Genomic DNA, 18,233 nt, shown 5'->3' with positions numbered 1-18,233 from the left:
CTGAAATTCAAGAAAATTTGTTAAAGCGTCTTTCAAAATTAGAATAAAATAATTTTATCATTTTCTCATTACGCTTATGACACAATCTACTCGTTCTATTCTTCAATTTTTCAAGCCTTTATCAAAGAAGCTTCAGAAAGATGATCAAAAAGAAAATGATCAGCAACAAAACGCGGAAAATGAAAAGGCTAATGAAGATTCGGAACAAAAAGCAACACTTCACCAACCGAAAAGATCAAGTTCAAATCCTCAAAATACAGTTTCAATTTTATCATTTTTCAAATTGAATAAGGAAGTTGAATCCACCAAAGATCCTTTACCAAACGAGAATGAACAAAAATCGTTGGATGAAGCAATTAGTCAAGAATCTCAAAACGAAAAATCGTCCGTTGAACAAATTATCAAGAAACCGAAACAAAAACGAAAAAGAGTAACTCGTAAAATCAGTTTTGAAGACAATGACAGAGAGTTTAAAACCAATGCATTGATAAATTCAGAAACAGCTCAGAAACAACACACTGATGAATCAACCGAAGATTCTCTTTCCGAAAGGAGATATAATACAAGACGTCATACACAACTTCCTCTTCCAATGTACGATTCAGAAGATGATGACTCATTTTTCGATTCGTTTATCTATCCACACGGCAGATTCAGAACAGAAGAAAATGACCAAAATGAAGACGATTATAGAAATTCCTCAAAGAAAAAAACAACAAATGAAACAAAGCAACTTTCCTCAGAAGACAAAAGTTCTCCAAATGAAAAAGCAGAAAATAAAAGCGCGCAAGTAGAACAAAAAGAGAAATTTGACACTGCCGCAATTTTGAGGTCGATCTTTGCAAAAGAAAGGAGTTCCAACCACATTCAGAAAACACAATGGGAAAGACGCTTATTTGGAGAAGAAGACGATGAACAATGCTTTCATTATTATTATTCGCCTCCAATAGACGATGATCAAAGCGGAGTTAACATTGGGCACAGAGAAATGAAGAGAAGAGATGACAGTTATTTAAGTCCAACTTCTCATGTTCCAATTCTCCCTAACAATCAAGCTCTTACAAATTCACTGAATGATACTGAAACGGAACAAGTACGAATGCAAAGTACGAATTTCTCACTTCATCAGCTTCCGTTTCACCGGATGCTGAAAGAGAAGAAAGAGGGCGGATTGAATGAAATCACATTTAAGAACCAACAAAGCGTTCAACCACGTTTATCTCCAAACACTGTTGTTAATAAATGTGTAAAACATCTCATGTTCAACGCACCTTCATCATCGTCTGCTTCTCAGAATTCTTCGAGTAAAGAGGATGAAAACGAGTCTTTGTTTGTTTCCTTTCCGGTTGATCATCGGGCATATTGCTTCGATTCGAAGACCTTCCAAAAACACATCACGAATCCCAGGATAAAATGCAAAGAGCATTTGGAGATTGAAAATGCTACCACTTCATCATCATCGTCATCATCATCTGCAACAACAGAAGATAGTGACGATGATCTGTTTGATGAGAAGACCAACTTCAATGCTCTTTTTCAGACACCACTTCACACGTCACTGCCGGAGTCATTCAACGTCACTTCACATTCACAAGATTTTCTTCACAGCTCCCAAGAAACTGTTTCTTTGTGTTTGTCTCCGTTTTCTTTGACTCCTCCACCAATGTTAAGCTCATCTCAGACAAATTCAGATTCTTTCTTTCCTTCTCTTTCAGCATCTTCGGAATCTTCATCTGTTTCAATTTCCATATCACCTCAATCATCATCATCTTCTTCTTTTCCTTCTTCATCAGCATCTTCATCTGTTTCAGAGCCTTTTCCAAGCTTTTCAACTTCTTCGCCTTCTTCATCCTCAGCTTCTTCATCTTCATCTTTTCCTTCCTTATCGCCTCCCTCTTCATCAACAACTTTTTCAGAGCAAACTTCAACTTCATCTAAAATGCTCTTTGACAAAGCAGCTGACACTCTTATCAAAATGAGTCAGAATCCTTCTTCATTGAACGAATTGACCAACACACAAAGCAACTCATCAATAGAACAAGATAACAAAGAAGCATCATCTTCAATCAATTTAACTTTCAATCAGCCATCAGCAGAGTTATTCAAAATTGTCAGTATTGTTAAAGAAGATAACGATTCACCATCACAATCACCATCTCCCTCTTTCTCTCCGTTTTTCTCTCCATTTGACTCGCCAGCTTCTTCATCGATTGATTCAACACAGCCATCATATCCAACACAGCCAGCTAGTCAAACAAACCCTACTTCTGATTCGCAGACTCAAAAAACAGCAGTTTCCGACTTTTCTGAGTCATTCTACTCGACTTTGTTTGAAATGGAAGACGAAGCAGCGATTGAGCGACTGGCACAAGAAGACTATCCAAATGAAAGGGAACTTCGCGGAAGAAGAGTGAAAACTCATCCAAAACCGAAAGCGTCAGCAAAAAGACAGACAAGAAGAAGTTCAGCTTCATTGTCGCCATCGTCTTCTTCTATTGTTTCTTCCATCACTTTGAGATCTTCACGAAATGCATCGTCATCTTTTTCGCCTTTAACCTCAACTTCATCATCATCATCTTCTTCTTCCTCTTTTTCTCCTTCATTTTCTCCTTCTCGTCGCACTTCTCGCAGCACCAGTTCCACTCCCACTGCTTCCCAGGAGCCCACATACGACACAGCTTTTATGGACAAAAGGCAGAAAATCCTCGACATCTCCGATGGCTGCGAACTCACCTCGCTTTACTGCTTTGCGGGGTCTGAAGGAACAATCTCGTTCATCCCCATTTTGGCAGAAGAGAACAATTTTGATGCGTTTGACAGGGCGATGTCATTCCACGCACACGACAGATGGGTCTCTGGCGTGCGCATTGTCGACACACAGACACACAATGCAATGAAAAAGTTGTCAAATTCTTCGTTTTTGACTGACTTGTATTTGGAGGAGAGGAATCCTGTTCTCTCGCCTGTTTTGAATGCAAAAGCAGAGGCGATGGACGGAGCTGTGCTGAATTCGTCGATGTTTTCTTCGTCTTATGCACTTCAATCAAGTGTCTTTTCCTGTGAAGAAGCACATTCATCACAATCTTCCTATTTATCGCCTTCTTTGCATCAATCAGTTTCTTCTTTCCCTTCTTTCTCTTCTTCTTCTTCTTCTTCTTCCTTTTCTTCCTCAAAACACACAAATGCCTTCGATTCCAGCTCTTCCTTGTCTCCTTCCCCAGTCTTCATTGTTTCTTCTGCTGATTCTGGAGATGTTGCCCTGTGGGACGTGAGAGATATCATCAAAACAGCCAAAAACAAAGTTCGTTCTCGTGTTTCGCCTCCTCTTCGACCAAAAGCAAAGCCAAAGACAACTGACGATTTTGCCTATTATCTTGGAGATGTTACGCCTGCTTGCAGATCCTTTGAGCATTCGTATGAACATGTTCTTATTTATTTACTGTTTATTATTATTATTTTTTCTAAAAAAATAATATTTATTTTTATTCATTCATTCATTTATGTTTATTTATGAATTCAATTGATATTTTAATTTCATTCCACTTTTTATAAAAACATTTAAATGGCAACCATCAGAGCTGGTGTGTACACACTCGATTATCTGCCTCGTATGGGCATGTTGACAGGCAGCAAAGACTGCTCAGCCATCATTTGGGACATTAACTGTGCTGGAAGTGGGTCTTCTATGGCTGTTGTGCGAAGGTTTTCGACTCTGCACAAGGGAACTGTGAAAGTTTGAAGAAAAAAATTTTTTTTCCTTCTTTTAAATGACATTTCTTTCTGTTTGATGATTGTGAAAACAATTAAACCTTTTTTTCTCTCATTATTTATTTTATTCAGTCTGTATGTTTCCATCCAGAATCATCGCTTTTTGCTTCAAGCGGAAATGACAGGACGATCAGTTATGCCTCATTCTCAATTCTAATTATTCTGCTATTTTATTATTTTATCATATTTTTTCCAATTTCTTAATTCTTTGATAAATTTTTCAGAAATTGTTGACACCCGCTCGAAGGACTATTTGGCCAATGAAATCGAAGAAGCACACAAAAATGTGGTTAACTCTGTTGTTTGGTCTCCTCTGAACTCATCCTTTCTGATATCCTCTTCTTTTGGTTTGTACTCATCTTTGGATGGTTCCTTCTTTATCTATCTATCTCTCAATCTATCTCTATATTAAAATAATGTCTTTGTGATTTTCTGTTTTATTTATCATATTTATTTTTTTTTACGAAAAACAGATATGACCTTCAAATTGTGGGATACAAGAATGATTAACCCTGATTCTCCAATGTTTGCAGAGAAAAAATTAAAATTTCAAAATTTCAAATAAAAATTTCAATCTAATTCTCTCTCTTTTTTTAAATAGCTGCACTTTGGATCGTCACTATCCAGTCATCCCTGCAAACACAAGGCAGTTCACAAACCCAGTATTCATTTGTGACAATCTTGTTTTGGCAACTTTGGGAGACCGCTCTATTTGCTATTACGACCTCGAAGCTGCACAAAATGGCCAATGCAAACTTCTCAAACGAATGAGGCTTGAAAAGGAAGCAGTATGATGATTTTTTATTAATGCAATTTATTGATCATTTTTTCAATTTTCAGACAAACTTTTATTCTCTTGGATTTAACCTCACTTTTCAAGGTGAAGACAATGAAGCTCTTAAAGCTACAAAAGATTTAGATTTATTGGCATTTTCTTCAACTTCCATTTCATTGAGATTTACAAAATTTTAAATTCTGCAAAAAATAAAAAATCAAAATTATCATATGTTGGGCTCAGATGATCAATTTCACAAAAACAAATCTCCAGCTCTCTTCAGACATCCCTTTGTATTATGACGATGGGCACAGAGAGTTTATCACAATTTCTCAGACATTAAAATTTTATAATACAGAGGGAAAAGTTGCTGAATGTAAATCACCAATATTTCAGTTTGAAGAATTTATTTTTTTATTTGTAAGAATTTGCTTTGCGTTAGGGATCTCGAATCATCAAATATCCAACAAATAAAGTTTTCGCCCGATCGCAGATACGTTGCTTACTTGTATACAAGCAATGAAATCGTATGTATTTATTTATGTTATAAAAATTTTAATTTTGAAATAATTTAATGTTTATGAATGCATTATTATAACAGATAATTCATAATGTGGAATATAATAGTAAGTGTTTCATAACTCCACGAGAGATGGGAGCCCAAAATAATTCGAAGATTATTGGATTTAGTTGGCTTGGACATGGTGACACTTTGTCACTTAGATTTCCAGAATTTGTGAAAATCATAAATGAAAAACACGATGCGTTGAGTAAATCCCCTTCAGGGGTTCCTTTAACTCTTCCTTTTCTGGATTTGCCACAAACAATTAAACAACCTCCTTTTTCTGTTGCTCCGCAGACTATCGTGCAAAGCAACCTTTCTCAAGATTTTCATCAGCAATTCTATTCTTCATGCATCATGGTTGCTACAACCAGTTCTCTTCAAATGTTTTCGCTGCCTCATCGCCCACCAATAATTTCGAGAAAAACTCAAGAAATTCAAATAAGGAATATTCTCTGGTTCAAAATGCATTACAACCCAGACATAATAGTTGTCTGCTCCAGAAAGGAGACTCGACCTGCAATCAAAGACGGCCGAAACAGCGAATATTACAGAAGCGCAAATCCAATGGGATTTACCCAAAACGATTATTCGAAAGAAGATAATGAAGAAGAGGAGGAGGAAGAGGAAGAGGAAGAAGAGGAAGAGGATGAAGAAGGCGAAGAACCTGCTGTTCAAGAAAACAGAAACAAACAATCTCAACAGCCATCCTCTTCGTATCCGCACACTTCATCTTCACCTCTCCCCCATCCACCCACACAGCAGATGCCTTCCTTTGAGTCGCTTCCGAAGGATGTGCGCGAATGGGCTACGAGAGACGTCAGCAGCACACTCGATGAAGCAGGCCTGTCATACTCACCAGACAAAGTCCCAACACACCCCCACTCATTTCATCGCACTCGGCGCTCTTCGAGCCACTTGACACATTCTCCACATTCTTCCTATCGCTCTTCTCTTTCCTCTTCTCCCTCGATGTCTCCTTCTTCTGTCTCTGCCTCTTCATCTCCTCTTTCTCCTTCACCTTCTCCTTCTCCTCGTTTGTCTCCTGCGCCTTCTCCGCTTGACCCGACGATTCTGATGGAAGAGCCGAGCATGTTTGGCGATTGGGACACGGCAGACTTGTCGCAGATGGGCACAGACGTGTCTCAGCCTTCATTCTCTTTTCAGATGGTTTCTGAAAGCGAACAGAAGGAAAAACAACAAATGACAACTCAACAGACTGCTCAGTCACAACCTCCACCACCACCACCTCCTCCCCCTCCGCCTCCGCCGCCTCCTCCAAATAAGTCATCCACTCAACAATTGAACAACGCTCTTTCAACAAATGCGCAAAATACACCTCCTCCACCTCCTCCGCCACCTCCTCCTCCGCCACCTCCTCCTCCACCGCCTCCACAATCACATAATCAGAATTTATCATCATCATCATCATCTTCTTCTTCTTCCTCTTCTTCTTCTTCAAAGCCATCCAACACCAGTGCACAACGATCTTCATCGCCTTCACAGCGTCCCCAGCCTCCCCCTCCAACAACTCTTTCACTCCATTCAAATGAATTCGACACTCAAATAGAGGAAGATCGGAACACAGTTTATTCGCTCGCTAACTCTGCTGTTGACAACGATGAATACGAACTGTCTTCAGATTCATCAGACAACAATGTGTTTGCGTTCTCTTCCTCGTCTGAGCATTCCTCCTCGTCTCAACATGGAATGTCTGACAATGGAATGATCCCTTCTTTTGCTTCTTCTTCTTTTTCCTCTTCCTCTTCTTCCTCTTCTTCTGCTTGTAATTTCTCCTCTGGCTGTTTATGCCCTTTTCTCGTGTCCATCTTCTTTGCCCCCTCAGCGCTGATGCGCTGCATCCACAAAGACACGTTCACTGCCTTCTGCCAGACACAACAAGAACAACAAGAACAATTTGATCAGAAGAAGCAGAAGAATCTGACACTGAAAGAGAAATCTTCTTCTTCTTCTTCTTCTTCTTCTTCTTCCTTTTCATTTTATCCTCAACACTCTCAGTTTTCAATGAATTCGCAATCATCCAATGGAAAAGCATTCATTCAGAGCTATCCATTTGATGTTCTTCAGACACACAAGATGTCTTTGCCACCTCCGCCTTATCCACTCAGCTTATACACTTCATTCAATTCATTTTTATCATCTTCATCATCATCATCATCTTCTTCTTCTTCCTCTTCCTCCTCCTCTTCTTCCTCTTCTTTATCAAATGTTCTAACTTCACCATCTGAAACTCCAATAACACCCTTGGCTTTGGCTGAAAATGATTCTTCTCTTTCTTCTTCTCTTTCTTCTTCTCTTTCTTCTTCTCTTTCTTCTTCTCTTCCTTCTTCTTCTTCTTCTTTGCCACCCGATGCTTTTCCTCTCCTTCCCATCAGCTTCAAGTCAGCGCCTCTTTCAGAAGTGACATCTTATTCACTTTTTCCTCTCTTCCAACGGACAATTCTTTTGGAAAGCGAACTTCCACCAATCGAAGAAGCAGCCAAGGAATTGCTTCAAAACAGCAGCAGCGCAAACACAAGTGCGATGGGGAAGAATGTTGATTCGTCTTCTGGGCGTTCTGCTTCAAGAACTCACTCAACATCTTCTACTCATTCGAATTCATCATCATCGTCTTCTTCTTCTTCTTCCTCTTCCTCTTCCTCTTCTTCTTCTTCTTCTTCAAATTCCTCACAACATTCATCATCTTCCTTGTCTTCCTCTCTTCTCCATCCATCAACAGCCATTCCTCTCTTCTCCGACATGTCTCTAGTTGTTTTGTATGGCCTTCCTTTTCTGATTGTCTGCTATCCTTCTTTGTCTGCCCTCGGACTCATCCCAATCTCCTTCTTGTATTCTCACAATGTGAAGAGAAACTTCAGAGAAATGAAGGCGAGGCTGATAAGGGAAAATGGATATGCTTCTTCTTCTTCTTCTTCTTCTTCTTCTTCTTCTTCTTCTTCAAATTTCTCTTCTTCTTCTTCTTCATTCAACACACCCAAAAACATGATAGATAGAAATAAAACAAAAGAAAATGCAAACTTTTTCCAAATACAAAAAAAAGAAGGAAACATGCCACTTCAACAGAAAGTGCCACGCACTTATTCGCAATACAATTCGCACAATTCAAACAAAGAAGACAAAATTCGAGTTCAACACAGCAAAAACAACGAATCTTTCATGGCAAACAACAGACAACACGTACAATACAACCAACACCAAAACAGATGCATTTCTGGGAATAGCTTCTTCTCTTCTGCTCAGCTGACCAATTTCCTGTTTATTCCGCCGGCGATTCCGCCTCCACTTCCGCAGCTTGTGCTGCCTTCTCCAATCAACCCTTCTTATCCACCGCTTCTTTCTTCTCGGCTCCTTTCGTATTTGCCCAGAAAATATCGCAAACACAATGTGCATCCACAGAAGATGCTGAGGAAACCTTCGTTAACTTTGACTTTTCTGTCGAAACAGTTCAACATCCCCAATAAATTAGCAAAGAACAACGAAAGAGAAGAGATGAAGGCAGTTTATGCAGCAAATGATTCATCGACATCAGTCAAAACGATGGACAAGAATAACAAGGCAATTCAAGAGAAAGAAGAGGTTGATATCAAAATGAATGAATTAACAGCCAATAAAATTGGATCTGACCGAAAAGAAAACAAAGAAGAATCAAAAGAAACTGCAACAAACAACAAACACAAACAAACAGAAGACAAAATTTCTTTCATTCAAAAGGATTTTTATGGAGAAAACGACAAACAACCAAAAAGTGTTGAAGAAGCCGATGAAAAAGAACAAGATGAATTGGAACGCACATTTGCGTATTACACAGCGAGGCCGTCTTATCCACTTCCATTCACTCCGCTTGCTCTTGTCCACCCAGCCCATCCGCATCAGATTGTTTCCTCTGGTTTAATACCTTCTTTTGAGTCTTCATCATCATCATCTTCATCATCATCATCTTCTTTTTCTTCTTCATTATCTTCTTCTTCTTCCTCTTCTTCTTCTCTTCTTTCTCAACAACGTCACAACTGCACCCGCATCACTCCAAATGCTCCTCTTTCTTCTCTTCTCTTTCTTCATTCTGTTGTCTCTAACCTCTCCTCTTCTGCTTCTGCTGCTTCTCCTTTCTCAAACAGACTCCCAACAAAGCCTGTGATAATATCGTTGAATAAAAAAGAGATAAAGTCAATAAGAATTTCAGTGTCTGACAACTTGATTTTGGCTGTGTTGGATGGAAAAGTGTGCAAATTCCTAAGAAATAATATGAAAATGAGAAATGAATGTTTATTTTATTGGAAAGCTTCTTTTTTTTTAATTTTTTGATTTATTTTTATTCCTTATTTACTCAAATATATTTTTTCATAATCAAAACCATCATTTTCATCTCTTCTTCTTCTTTCTTCTTTTTCTTCTACACATGTTTAGGAAGTCCAAATAATCGACATACTCTTCTTAGAAACACAGTTTCTATTTCCTCTTTTCTCCTTGTCTGAATACGAGCAAAGCCTCTTTTTGTCGCCTCAACGGCATTTTTCCACGTTTTCTTCTGTTTCTTCGTATTTTATGAACTCTCTCCAATCTTCGTATCCCTTTCAACATCCTCTTGACGATCCGTTCTTCATCGACGATGTGTTGGTCACTTGTTCTCATGTTTCTTCTTCTTCTTCTTCTGATTCTTCTTCAAATTCTCCAACATTTTTATCGTCGTCGTCGTCGTTATCATCATCATCTTCTTCTTCTTCTTCAAATTCTTCTTCTTTCTCTTTCTCTCCTTCTCAAACCTCTCCCTTCACAATATGCTCTTTCAAATTGTCTCTCAATCGATATTTGCTAACTCTTCTTTCTTTCTTTTCTCGCTCTTCTTTTGCTTTCCCCAATCACCCACAGTTTCCTCTGCCCTTTTTTGTAAACGATAAGAACAAATTTGACAACACTTTTTCATTAATACCTTCTTCATTTTCTTCCTCTTCCACTTCCTCCTCTCAAGAAGAAAAAGAAGAAAAAGACGAAAAAGGCGAAAAGCTCAATGCCACTCAATCAACCGTCTTTTCTGCTTCTTCTTCACTTCTCATTCGACATGGCTGTTTTCCTCTTTCATTCATTTTGCACCGCTCTAACAGCAAACAGATTGTGGCATTGCTTTTGGAGCTGCTTTTGACTCAGTCGCCGATTCAATGTGAGAAGGAGGAGGGGAAAGAAGAAGTGAAAGAAGAAGGAGAAAAGGACCAGAAAAAAGAAAACAATAAAGATGAAGATGAAAAGGAAAAAGAAGTCAAAAAAGAAGAAGGAAAAGATGAAGAATTCACCAAAGAATCTCTTCCAGAAGGCTGCGTCAGCTGGCTTCCATACACAAAATACTCTCAACCACAAGACAGCAACAGAAGTGTCAACAACACCAAAACTGACATTTCTTTTTACAATCCAAACACATTCAATGAGATTCAGATTGGCAAATGCAATGCTTCTTCTTTATCACAAGTTACCTCTTCTTTCAAAGCCGTTTTCTCTTCTCTTGTTCCTCCGTCTGTTTTATTCCAATGGCTCATCGTGTTTCTCTCTCGTTTTGCATCTTTTGTGTCGATGGCGGGGACAAAAGCACACTTCAGAAGCATTCGAGAAGAAGCAACAGAAGCAATGCAAGCGATGCAAACGATGGAAGAGATGAGAGAGAAAGGAGAAAAGAGAGAGAAAGCGAATAATGGCGCATCTGCTTCTGGAAGAAATAGCAGTAATAACAGAAACGACAGCAATTTCAATAGAAACATTCAATTGAATGGGCAAAAAGGAAGGCTGACAGCGTATCAGCCAGCCACACAGCCATCGCTGTTTCTGTCAGAATACAAAGCGAATCAGCTCAGCGGAGAAATTGGGCGTCCCTCAGCCATTCAAGCACCTCTGCCTCAGCAACAGCTGCTGCAGTTGAGTGAACCAGGAGGAAATGAGATGTCCCCACCTTATCATCGTCAACAACAACAGTTTGTGGATGCATTAATCAATAACAATAATAATAATATTGTTTCTTCTTCCTCTTCTTCCTCTTCCTTTTCGTTGAGCTGCTTCAATTATCTTCCCAATCGATTCGGCAGACTCGCCCTCAGAACACCCCCAGTCATCACTGCATATGACATCTCCACTCCTTTTGCCCTCAGAAGCACTCAGCTCATTCACAATGCTGCTGACTTCTCTTCGTTGGCTTCTCAACAGCTCATCACAAACTGTTCTTCTTCTCCATTTATCCCTTCTTCTTTTTCTCCTTCTTCCTCATTCTCTTCCTCTCTCTTTTCTGACATGCGTTTCCTCACCATCGCTAACACTCCAATTGCCCAGCACTTCATCTGCGTACTCGAAAGAGCCATTCTCAGCGGCACTTCAGCCAATTCTCTTCTTCCTTCCTTGTTTGAGCTGCAAAACATGGCACAGACACAAAAATTGCTGGGGAAAGAGCATCCGATTGAGATTGTGCACGAAAAGGGGACAGGATTTGTTGATGAAGAAGACGAAAGGAGGATGAAAGAGCAGACAATTCATCAGCTGCACAATGCAAGTGGCGATCTTGTTCCGCTTCCTGCTGCTTCTCCCACTTTTCATTCTTCTCTTTCTTCTCTTTCAAATTCTTCTTCTTCTTCTCTCTCTTCTTCCCCAACAGCCCAATCACCAAAACAGAACAATCATTTGAGATCTTCATCTCTGGATGAATCTAATCCTTCATCATCATCTTCTTCTTCTTCTTCTGCCAATCTGTCTAATTCTCTTTCTGAACATCTTCCAACACGTTCTTCTCCTTCTCTTTCAGTTGGCAGCCACAAACACTCTTCTTCTGTCTCTCCGTTTCCTTCTTCTCTTTTGGCTTCCCAATCTGCTGCTTATGCTTCTTCATCTCATTCGCCATCCTCTTCTTCCTCTTCCTCTTCCTCTTCCAACTTCTTCCTCCGCTCCTCTTTATCTCCCTGTGACATCTCTCCTGGTTTGTCACCTCCTCCAATTGTTCCTCTTCAACCACACTTTCCCTCTGTCAACACAACAACCTCCTCTTCTCGTCTCCAAAGCGCTGCGCCTTCGCTCTCCATGCTGTACCCTTCAAACTCCTCAAACACTTCATTCTCTCCAGACTCTTCTCCTTCTTCATCCTCAACTGACCCTCTTGCTCCTTCTCCTTCTCATTCACCCTCTCATTCACCCTCTCATTCTCCTTCTTCCTCTCCCTCTCTTTCTCTTTCTCCCTCCCACCCTCACTCGCATTCCCTCTCTCACTCTTTCTCCCCAGCCACTGCTCCTTCTCCTTGTTCTTCTCCTCCTTCCCTCTCTTCCAACCTCCCTTCTCTTTCTGTCTCTCTCGCCGACGCCATCGCAACTCCCATCGAAAACAACCTGCTTTCTCTTTCTTCTCCGTTTGCTTCTGCTTCCTCTGCAATTGATAACATCCCACCTTCTTCGACTTCTGATCTAACCTCTTCTTCATTTTCCTCTTCCTCTTCCTCTTCTTCTTCCTCTTCCTCTTCTTCTGCTGCTCCAGTTGCTGTAGCAATCTCTTCCCCTTTCCTTCCTCCTTATCCACACACAGATTTTGCAACTGCTTCTGTTCCTTCTTCTTCGTCGTTGTCTTCATCACCATCATCATCATCATCATCTTCTTCTTCTTCTTCTCCTTCCTCTCCTTCTCATTCTGGTTCATATTCATCTGAGATGCAACAATCTCCTTCTTCTGATGGCGGATCACTTATTCTTTCTTCTCTTCCTCTTTCTGCTGTATCTTCGCTCTCTTCCTCTTTCTCTTCCTCTCCTTCCCCTTCTCCACTTTCTTCTCCTTCTCCTTCGTTCTCTTCCTCTCCTTCTCCTTCTCCTGCTCCTGACCTTTCTTTGGATCCTGAACCTAATTCTGGAATTACTTCTTCTTCTCCTCCTTCTTTGCCTCTTCCAATTTCTCTTCCTCTACCTCCTCCTCAACCATTATCATCATCATCTTCTTCTTCCTCTCCTTCTTCTCCTTCTTCTTCCTCATCACCTTCTTCTTCCTCTTTCATTCAGCATCAATCACCAAACATTCAATCTTTGTCATCTGATGAACTCTCAAAGGAAACATCTTCCATTTCAAATCAAAAAGAAAACGAAAATTTGACAGAAACACAAACTTCTCTTTCTTCTGCTTCTTTGCCAGAATTAGACTCATCATCATCAACATCATTTTCTTCCTCTTCTTCTTCTTCTTCTCAATTGTCAGAACAACCATCAAATGATGATACATCTTCAGATAATAATCTAAATTCCAACAATAATTCTCCCCTTCCTTTATCTGCTAATAACAACACATCATCATCATCTTCTTCTTCATCTTCGTCTCTTTCTCCTTCATCCAGTTTCTCCTCTCCCACACCTCCTCCTCCATATCAGCACATCCAATTCACTGCCCATCCTCGTTCTGCCTCTGATCCTTCTCTTGCTCCTTCTCCACCTCTTTCTCTTCCTCTCTCTCTCTCTTCAGCAAACCTTAGCACTTCACAAAACAAGCATAATATTTCTGTTAATAATGAACAAAATAACAGTAATAAAAGTTATATTAATAATGTTGATATAAATTCATCGTCTTCTCCTCTTTCTCTCTCATCTTCGCTTTCTTCATCATCTGCTCCTTTGAAAGGCGAAACATCACTCAAAAACATTTCATCTGACCCAACAATTTCATCCTCGTTGTCTTCTTCATCTTCTTCTCTTCCTCTTTCCCAACCAGATGCAATCTCACATAACAGATCTCTTTCACAGCCAAACACTCTTCTCAATTCACATACTCCTTCTCCTTCTTCTTCTCCGCTTTCTGCCCCTTCTTCTTCTTCCACAGCATCAACTTCTTCTTCTTCCTCCTCTTCCTCACCATCTTCCTCCCCATCTTTTTCCTCCTCCTCCTTTTCCTCCTCTTCTCTCTCCCCCCCAGATCCCCCGGTCCCGCGAGTCGACGAAGCCACGCAGCGGATGAACCGCATCGTCTCGTTCATCCCAGCTGCTCCTTCTTCTCTCCAGCCACTCAGACACGAAATGGTCTCAAACACAGCTCTTCCTCCATCTTTCGCTCATTCCCCGTTTTATTCGCCTGCATCCTGGAGCGCAACAACTTCTGTGTTTGCAAAGGGAAACAGATCAGAATCGCTGAATGTGAACAAGACTCCTTCACTTTTATCGTTCGGAAGAGCAAAAGACGTCTGCTTTACCGATCATTCATCATCTTTGTCTTCTTCTTCTTCCTCTTCCTCTCATATTACAGCTAACAGCCACACTTACATGTCCTTCAGCACTCCCACCTTCACCACCACTCCTTCTCGCTCTCTTTTCGATTGTCTGCTGTTCCGCAAGCGAAACAAGCCGTTCGCTTTTCCTCGGTCAGGTCTGTTTGAGTTGGTGCTTGAAGAGCTGAAGAGCGAAAGGAAGCAGATGAAAGCACGAAAGAGGCAGCTGGAGAAGAAAGAGAAGCGGAGGGTGAATGAAGACGAGGCAGAGTATTCTGGTTTTGATGGACGAGGAAGCAGAAGGAAAGGACAGGTGAATTCGAGGGAGAAAGGGAAAGAGAAGGAGAAGGGGAAATATGGGAATGGAGGAGAGAATAAGAAGAAAGAGATGTTTGGAGAGGGAGAAGGAAAAGGAAGCAAAAGAAGTGTACTGAATTCGTCTCAGATGGAGTGTGAGTTCACTGATAGCGAAGAACAGACTTGCTCTTCTGTTTCTTCTGAATGCTCTTTGCTGTCTGAGTCTTCCTCTTTCTCTTCCTCTTCTTCACATTCTTCTTCTTCGAATTCATCTTGTTTATCTTCTTCTTTAATTGATGATGAATATGATGATGAATTGCAGGGTCGTAAACAGAGAACGGTAGCAAACTCACAAGAATCATCATCGTCTTCTTCTTCTTCTTCTTCTTCTTCTTCTTCTTCTCATTTCTTCCGTTCATTGGTCAATCAGTCTCTTTCACCAAACACTTTTCTGTCGCATGCTCTTCAGTCTGTTTTGACGCCAAATGATATGTTCGATGTGTTGTGCCGTATTTGGAGAAGAGCAGAAAGAGAAAACATTCAAAAAGAGACAGAGAAGAACGAAAAGAATGAGAAAACTGCATTTTCCGCATTTCCATTTTCGACAGATTCGAAGATTCATTCCATTGAAGATTTTGCAAATATTTCAACATCTCCTTCATCTGATTCGAATAACGATGAAAAAATGGGCAAAGATGAGGAAAAGTGTTTCAAAGCGCTTTTGCATTCTGCAGAGAAAGATGGGAAACTGCCCCCTGTGCAAGTCCTTCTGCAGTCCACTCTTTGCTTCCTGCGCACTTTCCTTGTGGCTGTGTTCCACTTCCCGATCCTTCTTTCTGCCTCTTCCAATTTCATAAGTTCGTCTTTTCTGCTTCTGGAGCTGTTTTACGTGGGGTTGCTGGCTCGGTTTGGAAGATACAACGAAATCAACTTCATCTTCAGCCATCGTCTGCTCCCTGATCATCCAGAAATTGTTCACCAGTTCCTGTTTCTCATTGCTCCATTTGCAAATCCACACACACAAATCGAAAGCGACAATTCTACACCGTTTTTCTCTTTCCCTTCTCTTCTTTCATCCTCTTCTTCTTTGTCTTCACAGCCGTCATCGTATTGTCCATTTCTGTATGACACCACATTGCACATGGCGACTCGCCTTCATATGTTCGGGATGGTTTCTCTTCTCCATCTTGTCAGAGGAGATGTCCTCCAATCTGCGATGGTGTGCCACCGACAAGCGCCCAATCGGCATCAAACAGCAAGCGAATACTTGGAGAGGATGAGAAGGAGGCAGAAGAATGGAGAAGGAAGCACAGGGACAGCGAAATATAACATTGGTGGTTTGAAAAAGAAGCAGAGCAGTATTTTGGATTGCGGCCAATGGAAGAACAGCAGCATGACACATGATTTGGCAGAGCTGATAAAGATGGAGAATGAGATTGCATTTGCAGCATTACCGGGAGAGATAGGAAAAGAAGAGAGGAAGATGATGGGGCTGTATGGAATACAACGGTCTCCGTTATGTTTAATTGTGAAAAGAGAAAAGATGGGAGGAGGGAGAAAGAACAAGAGAAGGAAGAGAGGAAGGAAAGGGACATATGGAACGAGGAATGGAGAAGAAGAGAGAACACAAGTACAAAGGATGGTGAGTGAAGAAAAAATGAGAAACATGAGGGGTGTGATGAAAGAAGCTGCTTTAATTGAAGAAGATGGAGGAAATGAAGGGAAAAGAGAAAGAGAAAGAAAAGAACAAAATAAAATCACTGGAGGTGGGGAGTTTGTTGAAGGAGGAGAAAAAACAAGTAGCAATGAAATAAATGAGATTGAGGGTGAAGAAGAAGAAGAAACTGAGGAGGAAGAAGAGGAGGAATGCTTCGAGAGTGATTCAGATACAATTGAAGATTGGGTGTTGGGGGATGCAAATGAGATTGTTGATGACGACTTAATTGTGCGATACGAGTTGGTTGGGAGAGGAGAAAAGAAGGAAGGTGGCAGGGGAGCAGACAGTATGTTTGATTCGTATGTGAGCATCACAGAGAAGCAGACAAAGGATTTTCTTTTGTCTTCGTCGCCAGCAGCGCTGGCCGCCTCGCCATCCTTTTTCCTCAGCGGCTCTGCTTCCTCTTCCATCAACGACAGCAGCAGAGGCAAAGCATCACCAAGCCAGAGAAATTTCAGACTGTACAGATGGCATGGCCAGGAACAAGGTGGTTCAGATGGATTGTCGATGCAGCGGTATGAGATAAATTCGGGACTTCGTTCGAAGAGACCTGTGCTTGGTGCTTCTTCCAATGGACCGCTTCCAATTATTCCTCATGGAGCGGCAACAGATGTGAGTCCACTGCCATCTGCTACAAATATTCGGTTGCTACTGATGAAAAAAGAAAAAAGAAGGCTGAAAAGGAAAGGAAAGCTTTTCTCAGAGGGGAGATATTTGATGAGTGAAATGTTTACCAAAAAGAGTGTGTCAAATGATTATGCCAGCGAAGAGGTGGATCAAAAATCAATAACGAAAGAAAGTGAAACCGATGAAAAAGGGAGGAGCAAAGAGACCTCAAAAATTGTTCGAATTAAGAGCGAATTTGGCACATTGATTGAATATCTGCCGAGCGTTGTTCCAGCAGCCAGTGACATTGCATCGCAAGGATCTGCTGTTGTGAACAAGGAGCTGAATGAAAAGGATCCATTTGGATATTCTTGGGTGGGGTTGTCTCCTTCTCCTACTACTGAACCACGAACAGAAAACAACAGGAGTCGCACCACAAACAGTTCTTTATCAGCACAGCGTTCGTTTGGGACTCAGCAAACTGCAATGCTTATTGGCATTTCAGATTCCAAACATTCTACAAATCGTCAATCGGAATCTTCGCAGCAGAGAACTGTTCCCACTCCTCCTCCTTCTCTTGCACCTCATTTGTACACAGGCATTGACACAACAATTAGTTCTTCTGGCACCGCGGCTTCCGTTGAAGGTTATGTTTTTGATTCGTTTTCATCGTTATATCATTTCCCTGGAGCTGTCTTTGATCAACTGTTTGATCTTTTCACTCCTTCGTTCTTTATTCACGTTGTGAACGCGATGAATGACGTGGGGATGTTTCGTTCTTTGTGTTCTTTGTTATTCCCGTTTTTCCCGTTTTGGCACAGAATAGATCTGAGCTTTGGATCAACGATGGTTGAAAAGTGCAGACATCGATATCCTTTGCTATATGCAGAAGGCAAATATGCCGAAGAGCAAAAAGTGGCAAGGCTGAGAAAAGAATTGGATGAGAGCAAGAAATACACGAATTCAGATTTCCATTTGAGACTTGCTTATGGGCAGTATCACCATTTGCTGATGTGAAATGAGTGTTTTTTTGCCATATTCTTTTTTTATGAGATCATCGAATTTGTTTTGAATTATATTGTATGATAGAATTTTTTATTTGAGTCTTTTAATAAAGTTAAAATGCTTCACTTTGTATTTTTTTTTTTTTATTGGATATTTTTCTGTTTTATTTTTTTAAATTTTTCTTGTGTTGTATCAATTCAGCTAAAAAAATTGGAAAAATCATGCGATTTTAATGAGATCAATTCGAAAGTCAACAATATTTCTATTTAAGAAACTTTTTTTTAAATG

The 18,233-nt window shown here is 40.5% G+C and overlaps 1 protein-coding gene across 1 annotated transcript; it reads left to right on the top strand.

Annotated features, from left to right (window-relative positions):
* Nucleotides 1-76: 76 nt before the first annotated feature.
* MONOS_2365 (uncharacterized protein) lies at nucleotides 77-18,179 on the top strand (the record flags this gene model as incomplete). Its single annotated transcript, XM_067872282.1, has 8 exons — nucleotides 77-3,414; nucleotides 3,577-3,674; nucleotides 3,993-4,115; nucleotides 4,242-4,293; nucleotides 4,370-4,556; nucleotides 4,969-5,070; nucleotides 5,145-9,344; nucleotides 9,531-18,179. 8 exons carry the CDS (start codon nucleotides 77-79, stop codon nucleotides 17,955-17,957), a joined length of 16,527 nt encoding a protein of 5,508 aa, XP_067722526.1. The 3' UTR covers nucleotides 17,958-18,179.
* Nucleotides 18,180-18,233: the final 54 nt, after the last annotated feature.

Source organism: Monocercomonoides exilis, assembly GCF_001643675.1.
Source record: "Monocercomonoides exilis strain PA203 chromosome Unknown scaffold41-876177, whole genome shotgun sequence".
Taxonomy (NCBI): domain Eukaryota; phylum Preaxostyla; order Oxymonadida; family Polymastigidae; genus Monocercomonoides; species Monocercomonoides exilis.
This window is presented reverse-complemented; position numbering and strand designations above follow the sequence as displayed.